The sequence below is a fragment of the Podarcis pityusensis genome, assembly GCF_964106645.2.
Source record: "Podarcis pityusensis genome assembly, chromosome: 5".
NCBI lineage: Eukaryota > Metazoa > Chordata > Lepidosauria > Squamata > Lacertidae > Podarcis > Podarcis pityusensis.
The window spans coordinates 55,658,754-55,683,521 of NC_138032.1; the positions used below are offsets into that span (position 1 = coordinate 55,658,754).

At 42.0% G+C, this 24,768-nt stretch overlaps 1 protein-coding gene across 1 annotated transcript in view; it reads right to left on the reverse strand.

The window, feature by feature from the left end:
* The window catches only part of CPXM2 (carboxypeptidase X, M14 family member 2), a 77,697-nt gene extending 57,663 nt beyond the window's left edge, over positions 1-20,034 (reverse strand). Inside the window, exons 1-2 of the mRNA XM_081005227.1 lie at positions 19,388-20,034; positions 10,260-10,361 (exon numbers count right to left, since the gene is read on the reverse strand). Coding sequence (XP_080861353.1) covers positions 10,260-10,361; positions 19,388-19,712 — 427 coding nt within the window. The 5' untranslated portion in view covers positions 19,713-20,034. The remainder of the gene's footprint in view (positions 1-10,259; positions 10,362-19,387) is intronic.
* Between the last annotated feature and the right edge of the window lie 4,734 nt (positions 20,035-24,768).

Sequence of the window (24,768 nt, forward strand, 5' to 3'; positions counted from 1 at the left end):
TTTGGGAGAGAGGGCATTCTCTGTGAACACCCCTAAACTGTCTTTTTTACATTGTTGTAATCTGCCCTGGGACCTTATGGTGAAGAAATTTAAAACAACCACAAAAGTGTGAAGAGTACTTGAGAAAATTGAAACCTCTGAGACTCTTGAGGTAAGCAGGGCTGGCCTAAGACATTTGCTACCTGAGGCAGAACAACAAAAGACAGTTTTGCTGCCCACCAGCACACACAGGTCAAGGTTCATAATACCCAAGGCCAGCCAAATTATTTTGGTATCTAAGACAAGTGCCTCTCCCTGGGAGTAAAAAACCTGTTTTTCTTTTTCCTGGAAGAAAAATGCAACAACAACAACAACAAACCATTTGCTAGCCTTATTGACATCCAGAATGAGCTGCCTGCAGTTTCTTTCTAAGAGTTGAACGAATACATACATACATACATAATTTTGTATGCCACCTTTCCATAGTTCAAACCATGCTCAAGGAGGGTTACAACATGAAAATAATACATAAATCTGCAACATAACAAAAGTAGCCGTAAACAATCATTAGAAAATACACAACCAAACTGAACGATTTCCACATAAATCAAAGCAAGATTTAAAATAAAAATACAAAGATGCCAAAAGAAAAAACCCAACAGCAACAACCCCCGCCCAACAAAAAACAGCAACAACCCCAAACAATACCCCAGCCCAAGAGTGTGTTCAGCAGCAACTTTTGTAGCTGTAGTGAGTCAGGGCCCTGCCCTCCTAAACCTGCAAGGTTTTCCAGGACTCATAGCCTTAAGTACTGGCTGATACCTTTTGTCCCTGCCTGATCACTGAGGGCCTTGGGAAGTCATTATTCGTGGATTCCTTTGGCTCAGGTTTATGGTAGGGCTTTTCCCAGACATTGCTGGGATTTCAAAGGTGGAATTGAGGTATGGGGAGAATTTTGGGGGGTGGGGGGGGAGAGAAAAGCTCAACAACTTTGGTGGTGGCTTCATAAGAAAAAGCTCAACAGCTTTCAGTTTACGGCTCACATCAACCAGCAGCCATGTGTTTAGTGTTGTAGGCTAACTTCTTTGGAACTCCCAGCTGAGATCAGAAGGGCCCCCTCCCTGTTGAACTTCAGGTGCTTGGTGAAGACCTTTTTATTATTGCAGACATTTTAGCTAAGCTTTCCTGATTTTATGTTTAGTTTAAACCAGGGGTCAGCAAGCTTTCAGCAGGGGGCTGGTCCACTGTCCCTCAGACCTTGTGGGGGGCTTTTTTATTTTTTGAAAAATAATAATGAACTAATTCCTGTGCCCCACAAATAACCCAGAGATGCATTCTAAATAAAAGGGCACATTCTACTCATGTAAAAACACGCTGATTCCTGGACCGTCTGCAGGCCGGATGTAGAAGGCAATTGGGCCGGATCCTTAGTTTGCCCTAGTTCCTTAGTGGGCCTTAGTTTGCCCACCCATGGTTTAAATTGATTTTTCCCTTTGTATCTCTTTAGTGACCTCAGTGTACGCTGCTTTGAAACAATGGTGTAAGTGGCATGTATAAATTGCTGAAATAAATAAAATAAAATAAAAATATTTCTGAAACAGCCACACTCTGGAAGCCTTTCCCTAGAAAAGCACAAATGTGGATTTTCAAAAGCAGGATGGGGCCCCCTCAGCTCTCCATTGTCTTTGGAATTTCATAGGTCTTCACTTATGCCTTTTAAGAGCTTAATGATATCGTTCCCTTTTCTGAAACCAGCTGCATCATGTCGCGTTCACAGAGACAGATCAGAATGCTTCAGCTTGTTGGAAATATTTTTGGAGTTCAGTATCAGTATTGGGGGTAATGCCCTCTCCTCCCACTGAACATTTCGTCATTCTTTGCATGATAGCAAAAGAACAGGGAGATAATTATCACTGTGGTCCCTCTACTCCAAACATGGAATTGTTGAACCAAACATTTTGGATATTTAGAAAGGCTGAATTGTTTATTCATCAGTCTCCAAAGGAGTGCTCCTTTGCACTTCTGGGTTCCAGCTGGCTGTGTGGCTGCCAACTTTTTTTGTTTTTAAAAAGCACATTTAACGTTGAGCTTCTGTTATTTTGGCAGGCTTGAAAGTGGGAATTTCCAGTAAATCTGTTCTCATGAGATTTCCTCTCCAAGTTTTCAGACTGAAGAGGTTCAGTTAAGCTTTAGATAACATACAACAGGATATCTTTGAAACGGGTATGTTTGAAACTACTGCTGTTGCCTTATCTTGTCTTAAGCAATATAATTTTATGATGCTCATAAAATGAATGCTGTATATATATCAAAGACCCTGTGGACATCCTGTTTTCAAACTGTTCTAATGATTAAAAACATAGCTTGAAAAGAGGTTGCTTTCCTGTTTGCACGCACAGTAACCCAATACCAAAATGCAGGTAAATTATTATCATGTTCCTCCAAGTATATTGCTGTGATGTGTATCTCTAAAGCAGTAATGTAATGGAGCATCAATATATTTATTAAAAAACCAAGAATCAGAAGGGATTCTCTGAGCAGAGAAATTGCAAGTGGTAAGAAAGACACTGAGGGTAGATGCTATGTGTGGCTGAGTAGTTAAAGTGCTAGATTAGGATCTGGGTGACCAGGGTTCAAATGCCCATCAACCATTAAACTCACTGGGAGACCTTGGGCCGGTCATGAACTCACACTAACCTACCTCACAGGAGTGTTGTAAAGATAAAATGGGGAGGAGAAGAACCAGGTACACCACTATGAGCTCCTTGGAGGAGCAGAACATCAGTAGTGGCCAAACTCGGCCCTCTAGCTGTGTTGGGACTACATTTCCCATCACCCCTGACCACTGGTCCTGTTAGCTAGGGATGGTGGGAGTTGTAGTCCCAAAAACAGGTGGAGGGGCTGAGTTTGGCCACCACTGACTAAATGATAAATATGGAGTAGAGAAATGTTAGGAAAGGATGAGGTAAGCAGCCCCTTCCCTAATAACTTTTCTTGTTTAAAAAGAAGCCCCCTCTTGAAACTGTTTTGCTTTCAAAATAAAGCACAAGGACTCCACTACAAATCTTTTCATGTACTGTTATTTAGAATTCTTTTCTGAAATCTCTATGCTTGAAGGAATTCTATCACCGAAGCCAGAATTCTGATATAAGAGCCCCTATGTCCTCCTCACTAGGATGCCATTTGCTCCTAAGTCAACAGTAGGAAGTAAGTCTGGTTTTGTTGTGGCTCACTCCCTAGTGCATGCGCTTCAGGATTATAGCCTAAGCCTTGGAACAAATTGACAGCAATAGCTATGCCACTAACAAGGCCCTGGTTATAATAATGCAATTGGAGCTCTTGAGACCTTCCTAGGTTGGGACCTCACAGCTGACCTAAATTCCCAGCTTCCAGTTTTTGAAAAAAATCCAAGTCTCTAGTCCTTATAGAACCCGAGATGGGAAATGCTTTAGATCAGAGTGAACTTGACAACATTTCCAGCACAATCATTTTGCGTTTCTATACTGGCATGCAACACAAAAAGACTACAGTGCAATCTGATCCTGTGGAGCAGAGGGACAGAGGACATCCCTAGGAACACCTTCATACAAAGAGAGTTCATATATGCAGCCTAACCTTAGGAGAATCCCTGGACATCTCAGAGATAAAACTGGAAAAGCAAGCATTTACTACTAATGACCAAGGACAGGTTAAGGTTGTTAGAAGACTAAGAGCAGTTCCAAAATTAACAAACAAACAAAAATCCATATGTGCTTGTGGTGTGGTTCATCACCTTAGAAATTATCCTCACAGAATCCATAGTAGTGACCTCTACTTTCTTGCTCACAGCTCAAATGATAAAGATTTTTTAAAAAATAAAATCCACTGGATGCGTCCAACCATGCCTAAACCAGAACTTTGGATCCTTGCCAAGGAAAGACAAATATCAGATCAATCATGGGTTAAGCCAGGGTTAACCAAAATGGTGCCCTCCAGACATTGCTGGACTACAATTCCCACAATCCCTTTCCATTGGCCATCCTGGCGGCTGCTGATTGGCACTGTAGTCCTGGCAGCCACTAGCTTTGAGAGTGTATGACTTTGTTTTTAGACATTTTCAATATGTTATTTTATTTTAAAATGCATTGTTTTAACACGGATGTGTTTGCCACCATGGGTTCCCTTGGTATCAAAGATAGATTATACATTTAATAAATAAATAACATTAGAGGACACCACATGGGCTATTCCAGGGACATAGGCACTGACTCCTAGGGGCTGAGGCAGTTTTGTCTACCCCCCCCAAAAAAAAAATTATAAGGGGGCCAGGCCCCCTGAATATTCAGGGGATGTCACATCTTGGCACATGCTTGGCAGGGGGTTGGACTCGATGGCCCTTGTGGTCTCTTCCAACTCTATGATTCTATGATTCTATGACATTGTGCAACCTCATTCCCGCCCCCTCCGCCTTATCCTCTGGAGAAGCTGGCACCTCTGTCCGGGGGTAATAAGCTATGCAACTACTAGTATTAGGTAGGTACCATCATTGTATTGCTTTCACAATACGGATCTACTCAGGCATGCTATTTTTATTAGATGCATATGTTTTTGCTTTTGTATTATTAAAAAATCTTCCAAAGTTATCTCTATTTTGATAATTTTATCATGTCAACTTTAAAAAAAAAAAAGTTATGTTTTTATTGCTTTTTAAATGAGCCACCATTCATGTAAACTAGTTAATGATTTATTTAGCGGTATATACATATTGCTAAATATATGGTTTTCTTTTCCTGCCAAGACACTCTGACTATAATAATCTTCATACAACAATCCACCAAATATTCATTTTTCATAATGGAATCAATGATGGAATGGTTTACAAGTCAAGATCCTCTTGAAAAGAAATAAATATCAGTAGACAAAAGGAATCACATATAGGGAGAGCAAAATAAGCAGATTTTTACACAGTCTGGTATGCATGAGGAGGCAGAGCAAGAAAAAGATGGAAAGGAAAATTGCTTTTTTAAAGTAGGTAACCAATATACCAATCAGTTGAAAAACTGGATCGTTTCTCCTCTTCCAAAATATTTCCATTTGCTTTCTGGCAACAAATGCTTTCTTTTTTAGGTTGCTTTAAAAAATCTTCAATTCTGCCAGGCACAACAAGAAAAAAACCATTCTTGTTTCCCTACAGAACCCTCATGAATGATAGTGTCTCTTCTCTGCATGAGTATAGGAAATGAGACTTATATAAGTTAGTTTAATAAAAATGCATAGGCCCATATCTATGTCAGCTCAAAGATTTTGGCTCATGTCTTCCCATGTACAGCATGGCCACAATGGAGTCTATTATTTTTCAACAACTACTATAGCTAGTTAAATGTGATTTACATTCAGTAATCAAGTTCAATTAGAAAGCAATATGCAATTTGTATCTTAAGATTTAATTGTAATGAATATTGCCTCTCAGGATGTCATGAACTGGCAGGATAGCAGGGAAGAGGATCCCAGTGAGGGGGGCAGCTGACACTGGGACACACCAGGGCAAACAGGATGGAGAATGAAGCGCTCACAGCATGATGGAAGATGGCAAGGGGATGAGGACCAATGCACAGAATCCGGAGCAGCAGGACCCATCACCAGAGCCAGAGGGACTCCTGTCCTCACAAACAAGGCAAGCTCTGAGGCACAGGGAACAGCAGTTAGGGTGCTCCAGGAGTGAGGCAGGCAAGGGCCCACTGCCCAGCTCTCTAGCTAGCCAGGTGGGGCTTGTTAGCTCTGGGATGAGATGTGTGATTCCTCAGCTGAAGTAGGCTCAGAACAGGTGAGGCTCACCTGCCTCATCAAGCCCAGATGCTGCAATCAGCTTGCAAAGTACAAAAGGGAAGCAGAGCTGAGGTGCTGTGTCTGCACAACTGCTCGTGTTGTGAGGCCTTGACTTGGATGCTCCTGGACCTCTATGGGATTGTGTTTTGGGTTTGACTGGACTGTATCCTGACTGCTGGACTTCAGACTTGGCTACTTGGATTGACCCTGGACTGCATTTCCTGACCTTCGGATTTTGTGTGGCTCCTGCACTATGAACTTTGGACTTGGCTTACTGACTTGCTACCAGGTAGGCCAGGGGTTCAGGACACAGGAAAAGTGAAGAATAGCGTAAGTTCTTTTTGCAATAGAGTTGAGTTTATGTTGTTGGACTCCCAGTCAACACAGCCAATGATCGTGAATTATGTGAGTTGTAGTGCAATAGCATTTGGAGAGCCACAGGTCAGCTAGCTGGGTGAATCTCTTGATCTGCACCACACCTCTCACTCTGTGAGAGGTCTGCCACTTCAGTTAGGCAGGAACCTGACAATCTCTAGCTAAGCCTTGAAGCTAGGTTATTTTTCTAATGTTAGTACATGTAAATGAATCAACGTATCCAAAGACAATGGCCTTTTTTCTTTCTAGAGAGCAGATGCTTTGAAATTCCTTTTTATACTGGGTGAGAGATTTCTTTGGCAAAGATTTGTGATTCCCTAGAGGATGAAATTTGGAAAGCCAAAATGCTCCATAACAGTAGTTGTGCCAGTACAATGCCTATCAGGCCAAATTCTTTAAAGCTCCAGTCCAAACTATTAGTCATATATGGTTTGGCTTCTTCCATTATAAAACAAATGCTTTCTTTGAAAATACCTCTTCTGATCCTATTTCGCATCTCATGGGGCAATGAATAGCCTTAACTCAAAATCTGCCAACGTTATTGAAACAGGAAGCTTAGAAACTTTGTAGAGGTATTAGTCAAACATTATTTCAGATGAAAGCTTTCTTTCCAGTTCACCTGATTCTACTTTATTTCCCTTCTCCATCATAAAGCAATACCCCCGTCTCTTTTAAGGTACATGTCAGAGCCCAGAACAACTGTATTCATTTTTCCTTTTCATTGTACTTGTTTAAACATGCCTTTCAATGCTTTTTTCCAGTCAACCCTTGATGGTTTATTCCTAATATATAATGTAGCTACTTTACAATGCTTCATTCCAAAGATCAGACTGTTTGATAATGATGTACCTGCTCTCTGTAGTGGCAGATTTGCCTCCCCCCCCCCCCCATGAGAAAGACACTCAACTTGGTCTCTCCCGGAGGGAGGGGGGTCATGAGTCACCAGATCAGAGTGTCCAATGGAGTGCCAGAATAGTAGACAAGTCTCTCCCTGCCCTAATTGGAGATGCATGGGATTGAGCCTGGGACCTTCAGGCTGATTGGTTTGACATGGCCAGAAAAAAGCAGTGAGATGTAAACAAACTGGGACGAGCACAGTATTTTCTAGCTGGTGCTCTTGCTTAGTCAGGAGGGAATGTAACTGAACCCAAAAAACCCTGATTGTCCTGGCCAATGGTTGGGCCACAGCATGATTCCCTTCTACTTTGTTATCTCAGAGGAACTGACAGAACCAAATATAATTTCTGAAAGGCAGAGGGAAAGGAAATCTGCCATGACTGTTCCTGCTCTGGATGAGGGATGAGGCCAAGTTGCCTCCCCCCCCCCCCTTGTGTGAATATTCTTCCTAGAAGGCAAGAGATGCCACTTCTCTGTGGCCCTTGGTCCCCTAGGTGATGGATGGGGGCAGAGTGTCCTTCCCGCCACTCCATAGTCCCGGGAAGTGTGACAAATGGAAGCATGATTCAGAATTTGAAGTCTGACTGTCAAAATGTGTTTGGCTATTTTTAAGTCTATATTATTGATTTATTTATTGGTTTCCATGTGGATGCAATAATTTGAATCTCTTGCCAGATTTTTAAACATAAACAGTGATGGTGTTTTGGCTGGAGTGGAACAAATGCAAATCATTCAGATTTGATTTCGCTTTCACTATTGCCAAACAAACGAGCCTTAACATCTGTTTCGAATGATCCTTCAAAATTGTCCTGGATACTAGAAGGAATATAACCAAGCAGCCATTCAAGCTCTAGGGAGCCATGCATCCCAAGTTAACCAAGGAAGCTCCTGAACAAAGGCGCTAAGAATCCTTGGGTTTGTATGACCTGACCAAAATTGAGGTAAGGATTAAGCCAGGGTTGGAAAACATGTGAGCCTCCAGGTGTTGTTGGACTCCATTTCCCATCAGTCTTGGCCAGCATAGCCACTGGTCAGGGATGATGGAGTGGTAACCAAACACCTGTACATGCCTATTCCCACCACAGGGTCATACTGTTCCAACGTGCTGCCAGACAACAGGCTTGCACCTCCTTCCCCCAGCCTGGGAAGCATTTGCCCAGTTTTGGGAAGGAGGCACGATGCTCTGACAGAGCCCTCCCTCCTCCTTCCCTCCCACAAAAAATAGGACAGAAAAAAGCACTGGCTGCTAGCCACGATTACTATATTCATGATGGTACAAATGTTTAGGTTTAGCCTCCTAGCAATACTTTAATTCCTAATCATTTCCTGATGAGATTCAAAAGCATCAAAATACATAAGTATATTGATAATACAACTGAGACTGACCTATATTTAAGATAATGGCTGCAATCCCACACACATACTGTACATGCAAGTAAGTCCCATGGAGTTCATTACTGTAGCCTTATTTCTGAATAAACTTACATAAGATTGCATTGTACTAAGCATGCACTTAAAATACTATAGCATATGGGGGGGAGTGTTTTTTCATCCTATTTTTACTGCAGATGTACAATTTGTAAAGATGAACTTTGCACAGCTCCCTAGGGGGAACCAACCAGGAAATGTTCAGAAGCCCACAAGTGTGTAGTGTTTGCTCAGTATGGTGTAAATCTCTGGAGAATAGTTTGAAATTGGTCTGGTGTGGCCTATCATTTCCTCATGATTCATTTTCATCTGTTCTATGGCACTTAAATAATATTTTTTTCTAGGGTTATACAACATCCATTAGAATTTACCTTTTGAGATAGTTCAACTCTATATTGTGGGGTGGGCTACTGGCATTTATTTTGAAGACTCTATAGATTTGATGGAACTACTTAATGCAAAAGTAAACTTTACTGCTGCAGAAGTGTTTCTGCAAATTTTCTACAGGAGTCTAAGGAGAATGTGAAAAAATGCATGTCAAGTTTCGTGTAAAGTACAACTCGAATTATTTTTTCTTAAGTTTGCCTAGTTCCTGAGGGCCATTCTGTGCATAATGCAGAGTGAGGTGCTAGACTGAGGTAATTTTGAGCCTGACTCCTTCCTACAGAAAGAAGGACCATATTTTTGAATGCTCTCCCATCATAAAAAGAACCTCCCTGCTGATAATAAATAAGCGCTTTGGGAAGAAAGTTATTCTCTGTTGTGTGGCAGTTCACTACCCGCAGGGTGCTTCTTTTAATCCAGTCAAAAATTCAAAAATATGATCTTCCCTTACAATATGATTTCTGTCTCCCTGATATGCTGGATTATTACATGCAGGTATTTTTTTCATTTAATCATTCAAAAATATTATGCCTTCCCTTTGCTGAATGAAGTGGTTCAGTTCAGAAAGCTACCACCTACATCTGTCCCATGCTGCCCAATGTAGACAACATTCAGTCCTGCTGCTGTTTCAGAAACCCACCAATCAAGTACCTTTACAATATTCGTGGAAAACTAGTTTTGTTGAACAAAATCTTTCATAGGAATGAGGGCTGCCGCTAATAACTAGGCAGTTTATTCATCCACCCTTTCCCTTTTTGTGAGTTCAATGGGAAAAACTGGGGGGGAAACAGTCTCAAGGGTTAAATGTGGATTTCCACCCCTCTTTACCTGACCCACAGAACTCTCCCTAGACCACCTTCACCATTTCCCCAGGCCACAACCCTCACTAGCTCTCCCCCCCCCCTCGTGTGTGTTTTTTTGTGTTTGTTGTTTTGTTTTGTTTTTTGCCTGGCTGGAATTTGTCCTTGAATTCTGATAATTCATGTTGCTTGTCTGGATGTGACATGGAGAGGGCTGGGTGAGTGCCCCCCCCTCCACCCACTTTAACATCTTAGCTCTGCCCACCACTTCCATGTGGCTCTTGGAAAGTTGCCAGAAGGGAATGTGGCTTTCGGGCTGAAAGAGGTTTCCCATCTCTCCCAAGACTGATCAACATGGCCTGAGGTGTAAATTAAAAGTAAACACAACAGCAAAAGCTGCAGGTTTGGAGCCTGTAGTTTTGGTCAGCAGCTAATAAGAAGGTTCCAGAACACACATCTGGAACTGACAAGTGTTTCGTAATGAGCTAGGCTCTCTTGAGGAGGTACCATTTCACCTTGTTATTTCTCTCACAAAATTGATCACCAAAGAATGAAAAAAGTAAGATGCCATCTGTGAGGATTCAAGCTTACTTTCCCAGCTCTCCTCATAAGTGCTTCTTCTTTCGTAGTCGCCATCTGGTGTCCTTTCATTGCTTTTCTTGTTTTTCTCACCTTTCTTGTTCCCATTTTTAACTGTAAGGAGAAAAGAAAAATATGGTGTATTGTTTCCCCCCAAATATAGACGATCGAAACATAAAATATAAAATCCACTAAATGAAGGGGGGACCCCCATATTTTAATCCCTTCCTCTTTCTGCCAACAGCAAAAAATCGTTCCGGTGCCTTTTTCAAAGGCCTCAAAAATCAGATGACTTGGGGGGGGGGGAAAGGGTCATTGCTCAGTGCTACAGCGCCTCTCTTGCATGTAGGGGTAGATGGGCCTGTCAGTTATAGGCCTTTCTCATTTTCCTACTCTTAAATTCAGTTCTCCACACTTATTTATTTGGGCGGGAATATCCTCTTGAAAATTCATATTTATTTACTGTTTCATAAAATTCATATACCACTTGGTTGTAAGAGGAAACCTTAAAGCAGTTCGCAAATTGTGGGCGTTGTGGATTTATCCTAACAAACACATTTTTTTGCATGCAGATTTGCCTAACATACACATTTCCTGCAAAGTACTTCCCCCTCGTATAATTCACATCTGTAGGTTATTTTTGCATTTTTGTACCCAATCCTTGGCTGTCAAACTGGGCTGCAAAATTCAGAGAAGTCTGAAGGGTGATTTGTATATTGTTTCTGAAAAGTGTGAATTTGGTGAGTTTGCCTTTTGAAGCAATCTTAATGGAATTTCTCCCCCATTCCTATTGGAAACACTAGAGAGCTACTGCTGGTCAGTATAAAGTATACTGCTAGATGGACCAATGGTCTGACTCAGTTTAAGGCTGTTTGCTAAGTTCCTAATATTAGATACACTTCCGAAAAAAGTGAAATGTGTCTTATGAATTCCCATGGGGCATGCAGTGCAATCCTGTGTGTGTTTATTTGGAAGTGAATTTCACAGATTGCAATAGGACTTGCTCCCTGGGAAGCATGCACAGTTTCTCCAACCAGTAGTCTAAACATCTACATAGACAGATTAATGGCACAGTGCACAATCTAGCCCAAGTCAAGCATTTTAAGTCTACTTTCAGCTGAAGATTTAAGAAACACACACTTAACTGTTTCTCCCTGAAAATCAAAGTGGTGTGCAATTGCTTAACTTATGTGGCAGAGTTTTACCAACAGATGTCAGGACCTGGTTCCTGTATGAAATCGGGATTCTTAACAGTGACATTCTCAGTTTCCAGACTTCAAGTGTATCTGTATCAGTGAGGATGCAAAGTTAAGAACCTTACAGTCCAATGGGTTGATTGTGACCTACAGTATGTTTTTGTAGGCATTGCCTTATATTTTGGTACTCTTGACATGACTCATAGAGAGCAGACAATTTCCTACAGAAGTTCATGACCCAAATTCCCATAAGTATGCTGTAAATCTTGATATGAAGGTACCGACTACTTGAGTCTCGGGGAGTAGCATTAATAAAGGCTGTAAGAGTGGAACAAGCTGTGAGCTGGAAACACTCTTCCATCACTGGCAAGTAAAGGAACATGGCAGGCTTCCTATTTTATCTTCCAGACACAACCAGTGAATTGGTTTAAATTCCATCAGGGGCAGAAAACAAAGAGGCAGTGTCTTTCACATGTTATGCATTATCCATAGACAAATTAAGGTGCAAATTTAGATCCTGGCCTTCACCAAAGTATTGGAGCTTGACTATATTTGGGAGAGTGCAATTGTGCTCATGAGCTGCTTGTGAGTTTCCTATAAGCAATTGTTTGGAGACTGAGAACAAAATGCTAGATGAGATGAGCACTTGGCCTTATCTAGTTGGGTTCTTTTTAAGTTCTTACGACCTAATACAGAGTTTCAGAACAGGCATATGATTCACATCTAGTGATCTCAAGGAAGTTTTGGCTTGTAAACACTTAGCTGGGAGTAAATCCCGTTGATCTTCATAAATTTTGTTTTTAAATTATGTTGCTTGTAGGGAGGAGGACTCCACCATACTTGGATTCCAGAGCAGACTCATCAAATCCAGTCAAGGTAGATCTTGACCCAGATGAGATCAGTGGTCAGCTTCAGAATCCACAGTTTGGTGTATTTTTATCAGGTGATCAGAAGATAGCACACTGCCCCCCTGCCAATTCCCACCCCCTTTAAAACCTTTGAAATAGGTGCTCATAGAACATGGTAGTATTCTATTGCTACAAGGGGCAATTGTACAGAAGAAAGCATGGCAGTACCAGTGTAGAAGGGGCAGTCCCATGTTGGCTTTGCAGTTGCCACTTGCCCCATGCAGACGTCCCTGATGCCTTGTCTCTCTTCCTCCCAGTCTTTTTTTTGGGGGGGGGTCGCAGGGGTACGCATATCCCTAAACATTTTGTGAATCTAAGTTTGACATCAAATTAATTAATTTTATAATGAATGATTTTAGAGTGTTTGTGTTGTACTTTTGTACTGTTTTATTGTTAGCCGCCCTGAGCCCGGCTTCGGCTGGGGAGGGCGGGATATAAATAAAATTTATTATTATTATTATTATTATCATCATTGAGGGGCAGTATTTCAATATGAGTAGAAAAATGAGAGTACCCCTAAACATTTTTTTAGGAAAAGGACTGCTTACTCCTAATAAGCAACAACAACCCATGTGTTTGATAGCTGGTGTAATGGCTCCACTCCACCAGGCAGGCTATGTCTGCTCCAGAAGCCAGCCATTTTTTCATATAATTCCCCTGGAAAGGGATAGAACATCTCCAAATCCCATCATTCTCATGGGATCTTCATGTACTTTTAATACATATAGTGGCAAGTAGCGCTAGCCCCACAAGTTTTGGGCAATTAGATACACTATTTCAAATGTTTTAAAGGGGAAAACCTGGGAGTGAACAAAGGCCGCTCACAACCTTTGTACCACCTCTTAAGTACTTTTAAAGGTGTACTTGTGTTTTAAGTGTGTTTCCAGGCATTTTTAAAAGGATTTTTCATTAACAATCTGCATCAAAGCAGGTCAGGACAGACTTCGCTCTGTAACCAAGAAATAGGATGGGCCTGATTTTAATGGGTCTATCAATCCCAAGTTCTTAACCATATTAGGCATCCTGGTGACAGGTTGGAACAGCGGGATATAAATATTTTAAATGAATAAGAAACAAATGTGGAGAGTCAATTAAGGACCATTTCTCGGGATCCTCTTGACTACCCACTATTCGAATAATTTATACTGATTTCACACATGCTACTAGAATATGCAGCTGATAAAAACAGTGGCAAAAAAGAAGGGAAGACTACAATATGCCATTTTGCCACTTGTAAGTCCATGAACCCTTAGTCTTATTTTGTGCTCCCTGAAACCACCCCTCTTTTTGTCCCCCTTTCAAATTCTGAGTCAAAAATTTGAGAATGTGAACTTTTGTCACACCTCTCAGCCCAACTTTCAGTAGAGGCTCTTTGGAGCCTCTCACTTTCTGCTGCAGCTTGTGTGTAAAAGACTTAAAAATTATTATCATGCAGGGAGGCGCATTTGCAATCAGTTTTTGAGTTTCCTGTGGCTTTTGTATCACATGTGAACCAATTGACATTCTTTTTGAAGAACATCGTCCGCTCCCCTTCCCCCATTTCCCCCCACAGGGCTGGAATGAGCATAAATGAGCTTATGTATAGTTTAAGCTTTCTCCTCTGAATGGAGTCCCTCTCTTTAGTCATTTGCACCATATTAGGAAAGTTAAAAAGTCTTATTGCCTCCCTGCTAATACTTTCCACTGCAGCAATCCTAGATTGCCATCATGTAGGTTTGTAGTGCTGAGGTTTATGCTCGAAAACACTGCTGCTACCAACTGCACACACAACATGCAGCAGGGAGATAGTGAGAGACAAGAAAGGGAAAAGAGATCCCCACTTGCTGTATTGCTGCAGCTGTTCTCACTGAGCAAGCCTGAAAAAGAAGAAAGTGAGACAAGAAAAGATGCAGGAGGAAGCCCTGATTCAGAGCCAGACACTTTAGTTCAAAGCAAGACGGGGAAGAGGGTGGAAGTAAAAGAACAGTGTGTGTGTGTGTGTGTGTGTGTGTGCGCGCGCACGCACGCACGCACGCACACACTCATTCAGCAAAGCAAAATAGTACCACAGCAGCAGAAAATACTGACAGTGTACACCGACCACAAGATTCAGTTCAGAACCTGACTCAGTGCTTCAGAAAACAGCCAAATTTGATTCAAGACTTTTTAGAGGGTATCGTGCTTGGAGAAACATCCAGTTTTGCCAAATTAAAGTTATAGCTGTGCGAGCAGTGAGAGGTTAAATTGACAAAAATGCTTGCCTTGTATGCAATGCTATCAAGGTCAGCCTTACCTTTAGGCATAAGGAGGTAGCTGCCTCAGACAGCAGATTTTGGGTGTCATGAAATCATTGTTATCAATGATATGTTTTTCCTTTGAGGTGGCGGAGTGGGGGGAGGTGCTTGCAGGATTTCCTGCCTGAGGAAATAACATAATTTGACCAGCCTTGGATGCTACCCAACATGACTTGGACCAGGAAGGGGGCACCATTTGCTGCTCCCACTCAGCCAGCAAAATGTCCTGGGATAGCCCTGGAAATAATTGCTTTGCATTGCAAGGCAGAGGAGTGGTTGAGCAGATAATGTAGCTAGATGGGGTAACTCGATGTATTGTGAGTCTGTTTCAAAGTCTAGTTACAAAGCGTTGCAGACCAGAATCCAAGATAGGTATGAGGTGGAGTATCTGCACTAGTTGGAGGGGAGGTGACTGCATAACTTGTGTGTGGTGGTGACAGTTCATTAGGTGCACGGCAGATTCCTATTCCAAGCAATCAATGAAATGCTTAAAAATGTACATTTCATCCTCAGCATTCATAAGAAATTAACCAGAAATGGAGGCACATGTTGACACTCATGGAAACGAGCACAAAACTAGGTAAGCACTTTCAGAACCATTTTAAAGATGAATGCATTCCCAAGGAACTTTTCCTGATGTATATACAAAATGCAGAACAGTCGGGATTTGTTGGTTTGGCACATCAAGATTTCAGAAATTAGAAACATAATGCAGTTTGAAAGGCTTGTGTTTCACAGGAATGCTACGGAGAAGAGACGTTTGGCATGGAGGCATTTCGGAATAAGGAATGTTCCCTTAAATAAATTACATCTGGCAACTCCGGCAAGATATTTTTATCCTAGATTTACTTAGATGGAAAACATAGTTCTCATCCTAAAAGCCTTTCTATGCAATCTTTCCCTGCCAATAAAATCTTTATATTAGGGGTGGAGGGAATACAATTTCGTTGGCTACTTCTCGTCTGGTGCAACAAGGATTTATTTATTAGAAAAATAATAATGCTTAGCCTTTCTTTAGTGTCTTGCATCAGCCTTCACCAACCTGGTGCCCTCCAGATGTTTTGGACTACAATTCCTAGCAGCCTCAGCTAGCCCAGATGTCCTGACTGCTGCTGATGGGAGTTGCAGTCCAAAACTTCTGGGGGCCAGCAGGTTGGCGAAGGCTGCTTCACATGTATTATCGCAGTCCTCCTTGCAACTACCTGATTTATACTTGATTTATACAGGAAGCAGAAACAGTTGGTGGAGGGGGTCTGCCAACTAAGTGCTTATCCTGTCCATGTTTGCAAAAAGTGCCATGCACTCACTGAAGCACATACGTCACAAGCTCCTCATATTCACATCCTATATTGCACTGCCTATAGATTTATGATGCATGCAGCTATGGCAGGCTTCCTCAAACTTGGCCCTCCAGATGTTTTTGGCCTACAACTCTCATGATCCCTAGCTAGCAGGACCAGTGGTCAGGGATGATGTGAACTGTAGTTTCAAAACATCTGGAGGGCCTAGTTTGAGGAAGCCTGAGCAATGGTAAATAAATTGCACACACAGCTACTATGAACCAGAAAGTCTCCTTTCAGGATGCAGTGAAGAGAGTGGGCTGTGCACACCCTGACTCACCCCAATTCCCATAGGGCTTCACCCACCACAGTACTTGCCAGGGCCTCAGATCTGAAGGGAGCACCCAGGTTCCTCATCCTCTGCCCCACATCATCCCAGAGTCTTGGGCAAAAATGCTATGTGAGCCCACTCAGTGGCCCTATTCCCCCTGTAGGACATAGAATCATAGAATTGTAGACGACCATGAGAATCATCTAGTTCAATCCCCTGCAAAGCAGGAATATGGGGATCAAACCTGCAACCTTGGCATTATCAGCACCACACTCTAACCAGCTGAGCTAGCATGGACCACCAGTGGTCCTCGAGCTTCACTCAGGTTGTCCATAGCATGTCTGTGAAAAACAGTGGGAGCAGCAGGCATGTCAGCTGCTCCATTAGTCGAAGAACCCACAAAGTGAGCAGAATAGACCACTGAGGGTGGGAGGAGGCCAGAAGAAAAAGCAATTGCAAGTCAGACATCTAGCACAGTTGCTGCAATGAGCAGAAAAATAATTAAGTGCCCTTCCAGGACCCTCAACAATTTTCAGGTGGTCTATGGGGTTGGAGTTTGGGAACCACTGTTGCAGAGCAAGTCACCAGAAGTTCTGCAGGCTCTCACAAGGCATCCTGGCTTGGGAAGGTGGTTGTGGCAAACCTATCAAAGCCATAGCAACATAGCATTCGTCATTCTCTCTTTAGTTACTGACCTACCTACCTACCCTTGCTTTGATAGTAGCAACACTGGCTTGCCACTTGGGCACTGGCCTGCTTTGTTGTGGTTGAGAAAGATGTCTGCCACTTGGGGACCTTTCTTGCTGCTAGCTGAGTTGTGGTCAGGGCCAGGGTTCCAGGCACCACCCCCCATGGTAGATTTTTCATCTACCCTGAATTTAGTAGGTAACCTACTATCTTTCAACCTCTGCACTACATATGCAATGTGTGGTTAAGAAGACCTGATATATACAGACTACAGGTCTTGCCAATGTGTGTATTCCTTGTCTATCTGGTCTCTCTCTCTCTCTCTCTCTCTCTCTCCCTCTCCCTCTCTCTCACTCTCTCTCTCTCTCTCTCTCTCTCTCTCTCACACACACACACCTACTCCTACTCCTACTCCTACTCCTACTCCTACTCCTACCTCTACCTACCTACACCTATCTGAAGCCATCAATTGCTGGTGCTGTAATAAGATTGCCTGCTTATGGACCAAATGATTCTCCATGCATCCTGTATAAATAATGGAGTGTTGAAGCTGAAAGATACACAATTAGTGAAGGACACCTACTTAGTTCATGGTAGCGGCAATATCTGAACTGAAACTTCCCAGGTCAATCCGTTGGCTGCTATAGTATCTGCATCTGTATAATTCCCAGAAGTGAATTATAGGGTATAAATATGAGGAAGGCACTTTAAGAAGTGTGTGAAGCAGGGGCTGTATGGCATTTATCACTTCAAATATGATGTGATCCATGATGTGTCATTGGTGGGAAGGCGAAGAATAGTCCTGTCAATTCATATTTATGCATTGTAATAAAGTGTAACTTAGAACTGGTCCAATGCAACTGATTTAAAACAATGGAAATGGAAGGCAAGCTAGCTAGCACAGTGTTTGAAACAACTGCATTGGAACTTTTTATCCCCATTAGTTTACATTGAGCAAACGTGTGTATAAGTGTTCGTAGCGTTCAGACTGCAATGAATTTTAGCCCTACTCTGATTCAAAGGAACTACTGATTGGTACCAGCTGCTCAGCCAAAGGGCAGATCACATGTTCCTAATTCCTGTCCGTCAGCTTTGCTTCATTCCAGTGCCGACCCAACTGATTGCTTGCTACAAACACCTAATTAATCCCACATGCCTTTAGTTCTGCCGAACTGAAGACAAAAGGTGGTTTTAACGCTAGCCAGTTGAATTTTCCTCTTCTGTACACAATCTGTTTTCTCAAATCCCATTTTACACAGGCAGGCTGTTGTTCCTGCAGGCAGATTCACAGCTGTAAATTAAGTTTCCTTATCTCCTATTGGTACTGCCCTATGCTGTCCTGCCCTTAGGAAAATAGTGTTGTTTGTCTAGGCACCCTGTGTAATTAATCTGCATAGAAGAATCTCACAAAGGTCTATCTAAAAGTCCCATACATCAAAAGACATGCAGAAAGGCAGTCGTCATGTTGCTACATTTCAGTGAAGTGAGACTGGTGCAAGCAGACACATCTTTAAGGTGCAAGGGTTCCCTAGCAGAGTATGCTGTACCAGCATATTCCTCCCAGAGCACATCCCTCTATCTCATAAAGCCATATCATAACTGCACAGGTCCTTAATATGTTTCCTGCCCAACATTCAAACACTTTATGGTCCTAAAAAGAGGGGGGGGGAGATACCTGTGCTTATATATTGAATGCAAATAAACAAAGGGCACAACTGATACAGTTCCCAAAATCTGTACCTTTAAAGCAACAAATCCAGGTGAAAATTCTCTCTCAACCATGAAATACCTTGAGCAGTTCTGGACAAATATTTGGACCATATTTCAATATTCTGGGCCATATTTCAGCTGCCTTAGCTTACCACGCTTAAAGTGTTGATGCAGGAATAATAAGCAACTTATGTTACATAATGTGCTATAAAATAATGTAATAGTAATAATAATATAATCATAGTATTGTTTGCCGAGGTCAGATTTGCAATCATAACCATGTCTACTTAGAAGTAAGTCCTGTTGAATCCAGCATGGCTTACTCACAGGGAAGTGGAGTTAGGACTGCAGCCTCAGTGTTCTGACCCCAAGGCTGGTACCTTGCTGGTAACATGACCATTTTACTAAGCAAAAAAGAAATATGCTGTTTGTTAGAGGGAAGAGTATGCACACAGGATGTGTGACTTCAAGAAAACTTTTCCTGAAAACCTTTAGAGCAGGAAAGAAAAGGAAGTGGAAGCAAATTTTAGTCTTCCCAAAAGAGTGAAGGCAGGGGTTAAAATTAGACTTTCAGACCAGCATGATCACTAATTCTGTTAGTATAACAGCTGTGATTAGTACGAGGGTGTTTAACGTCATTAGCAGTGCAGTTACTATTTCTGCTTTTCTGCTTCGGATATTAACTTATGGGGGCGAAATCCTTTGAGAGACCCATCTGGAATCTCAAAATTTCGGAAGTGAAAGAGGAAAGTTACCTGGCGGGGTCTCGAGAGTGGATTTATCTTTTTTGTTGGCTTTCTTCATTTTTAACTCCTTCTTGCCCAGCTTGAATCTTTGGGGTTCTTCTGTCTCCAAAGGGGGCTCGGTTTCTTCCTCCCTTGGCTCTTCTGTGAAAGGCGAATACTCCTCTTCAGGATCTGGAAAGGAATAATAATGATCCCTGTTGATGATCTCCTGCAGATAGTAATCCTGCTCTTCCATAGGTAGAGCCCAGGTTATATCCCCAAGCAGTGTCAGATCAAAAGCACACAGCGCGAGGCAGAGCTGAGCAAAAGAAGCTTTCTCGACAAAGGAGGTCATTATTATTTTTTTGTTTTTTTGCAGTAGAAAGCTCCTCTGTGAATATCCAATGTAGGATCAGCAGAGAGGGGAAAACAGAGATCTTGGCAGTTAGCAAACCCCAGAATCAAGAGCAGAGTCTGGGATAAGCACTTCAGCTTTGGAGTAGTTTGCAAAAGTTGCAAGTAATGAAGTGGGAGTGAGGACTGGAATCAGAGGGAGGGAGGTGGTTGCCTGAGGTCCATGTGATCGTCGGGGCTCACCAGCCAGCCAGACACACATGCAGACATACGGGAGAAGAGAGAGCTGGCATTTGGCAGGTGTTGGACTCTGTGAATCCTTTACAGATCTTTGCTCCTTTTTCTGCTTTCTCTTCCCTCCTGCTCCTCCCCGCTCCCCAGGCAATTAAAAACTTTAATCCAACTCTTGGCACCTAAGATGCTGTGTTTTGAGAACTGATATTAACACAGAGTCTAAATACTGTATATTCAAAGAAATGAAAAACTGGCCATGAGCCTCGCTCTCGAAATCCCTGTACAAAAATGTATCTCTATTCTCTTGCCAGGACTATATGCAGTGGGGTGTGTTTGGATGAAAACTTGGAAGAGGAAAATGTTTTCTCCTGTGGTTTAGGGGTTCCTGCTTCCCCTTAGAGAATATTAAGATTGCATTCGGATTCTATGGAACAGAAAGGAAAACATGCTTGTGAAAATTCCTTCTACTCCTCCAGCTCTTGATAAAAAACAGGTGCAGACAGTCAACAGCATAGAAAGTTTACATTTTACATTTATAATCCCTTGATAGACTAAAAGGTTAATAATCAGGATTCTTTCTTTTGCAGATTTTCAGTTTTACTTTATTTTATTCCAGGCATTATTATTTTTCTGAAACCCCCCCCCCCTTAATCAGGTGGCCCTGGATAAGAGATCAGTTACCGAATTCTCCTTCAAGTATGTAAAACAGTTCCACTTGAAGGTTTTTCAAAACAGGAATGAGTTAAAAGCATCAGAAAGATACCTCACCTTCCAAAACACATTTCAACAGCAAATATAAAATGCTGACATTTCTCTTTACTGGAGTTCTGTATCTGTACCAATATAATAGAAAGGTACTACAAATCCCATGTAACTTTTTGCCATACACAAGTCAGTGTCATTGCTAATCCCCAGCCAAAATGACAAGCCCATTTTCACATTCATTTTCATCAATTGCAAAATAAAAAGAAATCAAGTACTATTCTCAGCTTTCCCCCTGCCTTCCCACTTATGGCCAGATGGAATTTGTGTAAATGGTCTTGCAAAGAAATTAAGTGACATCAGCTTTTAATTGCATAATCACAGACAACTTTCAACTTCCCAAATTTGCTCTAGCTTCTTACCAGATGTCAGTGATGGGAGTAGGCTGTGCTATGTCATACACAGCATGGGAAAGAGTTTTAATGCAGGGGTGCTCCTGAATTTATCTAGAAAGGTAAAATGGAACCAGTAATTCACCAATCAGCTCTCTTGTAGAACAGAATTTCATGGATATGCATTTTGGTATGATTTCATATGATGCAGATGTTGATGTACTTACTTTTACTTAAACCCTTTATTAATTGCTCTCCATTGCAGCAGCAGAATAAACAAACAAACAATAGAGATTATAAATAGTATATCAATCCACTCTACAACTGGAAAACTAGCACAATGATAAAGCTACTGCTTAAAGGTACTTAAAGGTACAAAGATTCAGCAAACATCTTGCCAAAAGGGTGTGTCAGCAGCTGGAGACAGAAAATCATAAGAGGTGATAAAGTGCATATTCTGTACATAGATTAATTCAATTTCTGGTCCATTGCCTTGATTTGAGTGCATTGTGAATATAACTTGCTTTCATAACAGAGCTCAGCTGTAGGCACAAAAAATGTCAGTGGTTGGCTCATCCTGCCTGTATCTGGACACACATACCTTCCTCCAGGCATGTTTAACCTCCACCTTGGACAGCAAATTCTTAACAGCAGTCATTAAAATAACCACCAAATTGAATGCAACAGGGTTGGTCTGTCAGGTTCACAGTCTCTATCAATCTATATCAACAGCAGGTAAATCATACAAGAAGTTGCACAACTGTGAAAGCATACAGATATGCATCTAATGGGACCTAAAATGTTTTTTTGCAGCTGATCTATGAAAGATTGCATCTTGCAATACCTTGTTACAAAATGCAACAAGGGAGACATGCATGCACCCATCCCTTATCTCTAACTAGCTATACAGTGGTACCTCGGGTTAAGAACTTAATTCATTCTGGAGGTCCGTTCTTAACCTGAAACTGTTCTTAACCTGAAGCACCACTTTAGCTAAAGTGGCCTGCTGCTGCTGCCGCCACACGATTTCTGTTCTCATCCTGAAGCAAAGTTCTTAACCCGAGGTACTATTTCTGGGTTAGCGGAGTCTGTAACCTGAAGCGTCTGTAACCCGAGGTACCACTCTACTTCTAAATATAGGAGCTCTTCAGCAATCTTCTGGCACTAGAACACTTTATCATGGTACTGGTGCATTATTTGCTTGCTACTAATAGCACCTTAATTGACTTTGTGATGCTCTTACAGCTAGTAAGAGAAATGTTTGTCTGATATTGTGATTTTTATTGGAGTGAATTATGTTCTTCGTTGATGCCAGAGGGGAGGGTGGTAGAGACAGCCCAGATGAAACCATCATGGATGGGGGGGGGGGAGATGCAACCCCATTATCATAGTCAGATCATTTTCTCATGAGGTTTGGAGTGGTGGTAGCTTTGTTCCCCAATATGATGACCCCCCCAAAAAAACCTATGAAATCTGAAATTCCTGAATGCTGTGATGAGTTTCTGTTGGACAAAGGTGGCCATCCTGTTGGGTGCTGGAGATCTCACTGCGGAACAGTGTGGTGAAAAGGGCACCATTACAGTCACTCCTGAGTGCTCCCTCCCACATTGCCAAGCCCAGAATTCCACCTGGTTTTCTATGGAACTTTGGACAATGAAGCAACCTGGATAACAGTCAGATCACAAACGGCAGATAACTCATCCATCAGATGATTGGACATGGGTTAGAACACTATCACGTGGTGGTGAAGACAGCAAAGAGGTCTTCCTTTTCTGCTTCTACCCCACCCTCAAGTAGCTGTCCCTTAGAACTGGTTCAAGCGTTGAAGGACTTGTTGCTATCAGCCCCAGCCAATGGGAGGCTGAAACACTTAAACCCCTGCTATGACAAGTTTGCAAGGCACTTATGTGTCTGTGCAGCTTTTCTTTTGGATTTATTGATAATCTGCATTGAGTATAAACCAGATATACAGAAATTAAAGGTAAAGGTAAAGGGACCCCTGGCCATTAGGCCAGTTGTGGCCGACTCTGGGGTTGCGGTGCTCATCTCGCTTTATTAGCCGAGGGAGCCGGCGTACAGCTTCCAGGTTATGTGGCCAGCATGACTAAGCCGCTTCTGGCGAACCAGAGCAGCGCATGGAAACGCCGTTTACCTTCCCACCAGAGTGGTACCTATTTATCTGCTTGCACTTTGACATGCTTTCGAACTGCTAGGTGTGCAGGAGCAGGGACCAAGCAACGGGAGCTCACCCCGTTGCAGGGATTCGTACCACTGACCTTCTGATCGGCAAGCCCTAGGCTCTGTGGTTTAACAGAAATTACATCCTCCCAAAACCTGTACCAATATAGACGGTTATATGCAGCAGTATCTCACCCAGTCTGGTGGAGCTTCTCAACAGCAGTGTTGCTGCTGTGTACCAGGAGGTAGAAGGGGCATGGTAGGAGGTGGCCTGGAGATTGTGGCTGTGTGGGTATGTTGATGGAGCTAATCCAGTGTTCCTGACCCTCCTCCTCTCCAGCAGTGGAGGACCAACACTGCTATGAAGCTAGCACAGTCTCTCCACCCCACTGTTAGAGTGCTATATCATAGGGAGAAAAATTCTGGTACAGTAGCTTTCTACATACATGGAGTTTTCTATATACGTAGGGTGAGGATTATGTGCAATATATTCCCTCATGTGCAATCTAAAATCATATTATCCAAGAAGTGTTCTGAATGAACTGCATGCTGTTTGTGTGCATTTAAGTGAGTTCTACCAGATTTTAGCCTTGGGTGCTGAAGCCATACCTGGGCTTTGTGTTGACGCCTTGTTTGTTGGTGAGCTATACAAGGATAAAACTCAGATGGTGGGCCACTCAGTGAGAGCCAACTATCCACATCTCTCAGCAATGCGTAACCCATTCATAGCTGAAAGTTGTTCAAACATTCACTCCCTCCTTGCCAAAAATAAACTGTGTCCCTCAAAGCCAGCTTCGGTTCAGAAAATGAATGCCTGAATAAAATTACTGATACAGTTTATGATTAATTTCCTTATAGAATGCCAAGGTATTTAAAATTGCAGTGATTAGCTTAGTTATGAAAATGCACAGTTGATGAAGTCTGGATTTAGAAAGAGAGAGTGGCTACATTAACTCTTTGAGAGAGCACATATGGTTTCTATATGTTTTAGCAATAAAGTATTGCTAAATGTAGCCTATCCCCACCCCACCCTTCACCACCCATGAAGAAGCAGGGAGGGTATTGTCTCTCAATACTTAAGATCTGGGATAAATTGTGGACCATAAAATGGAACAGAAAAATGGAATTACATTTTTTTAAAACACTCCCCTTTTTCCTTCACAAAAACCATTTACAGTATACCTGCTGTCTATGGCATCAGAATTTACAACCAACCACAAGGCCAGGAAATCTTGAAGGTGCTTTTGAAAAATACAAAATAATCTGTGTTTAAACAATGGGACCATAATTTTTAATAAATAAAATCCAAATGACATTAAGTACTTTTTCATTCTGAGCATCTCCTTCATTTTGAGCATCTCAAATCCTGCCTTCAGCTGTTATATTAGTTAAAACTTTAACAAGTTGCTTTCACTCATGTCCTATAGCAGGAGGCTGTCATAATATAAATGAAACAGAATTTTTAATATAAACTGGGTTTAGGGGAGCAATTGTCTGAAAAAATCACTGAGTTAATCAATTTTTACAAACATAATATAAAATCCATGTTAG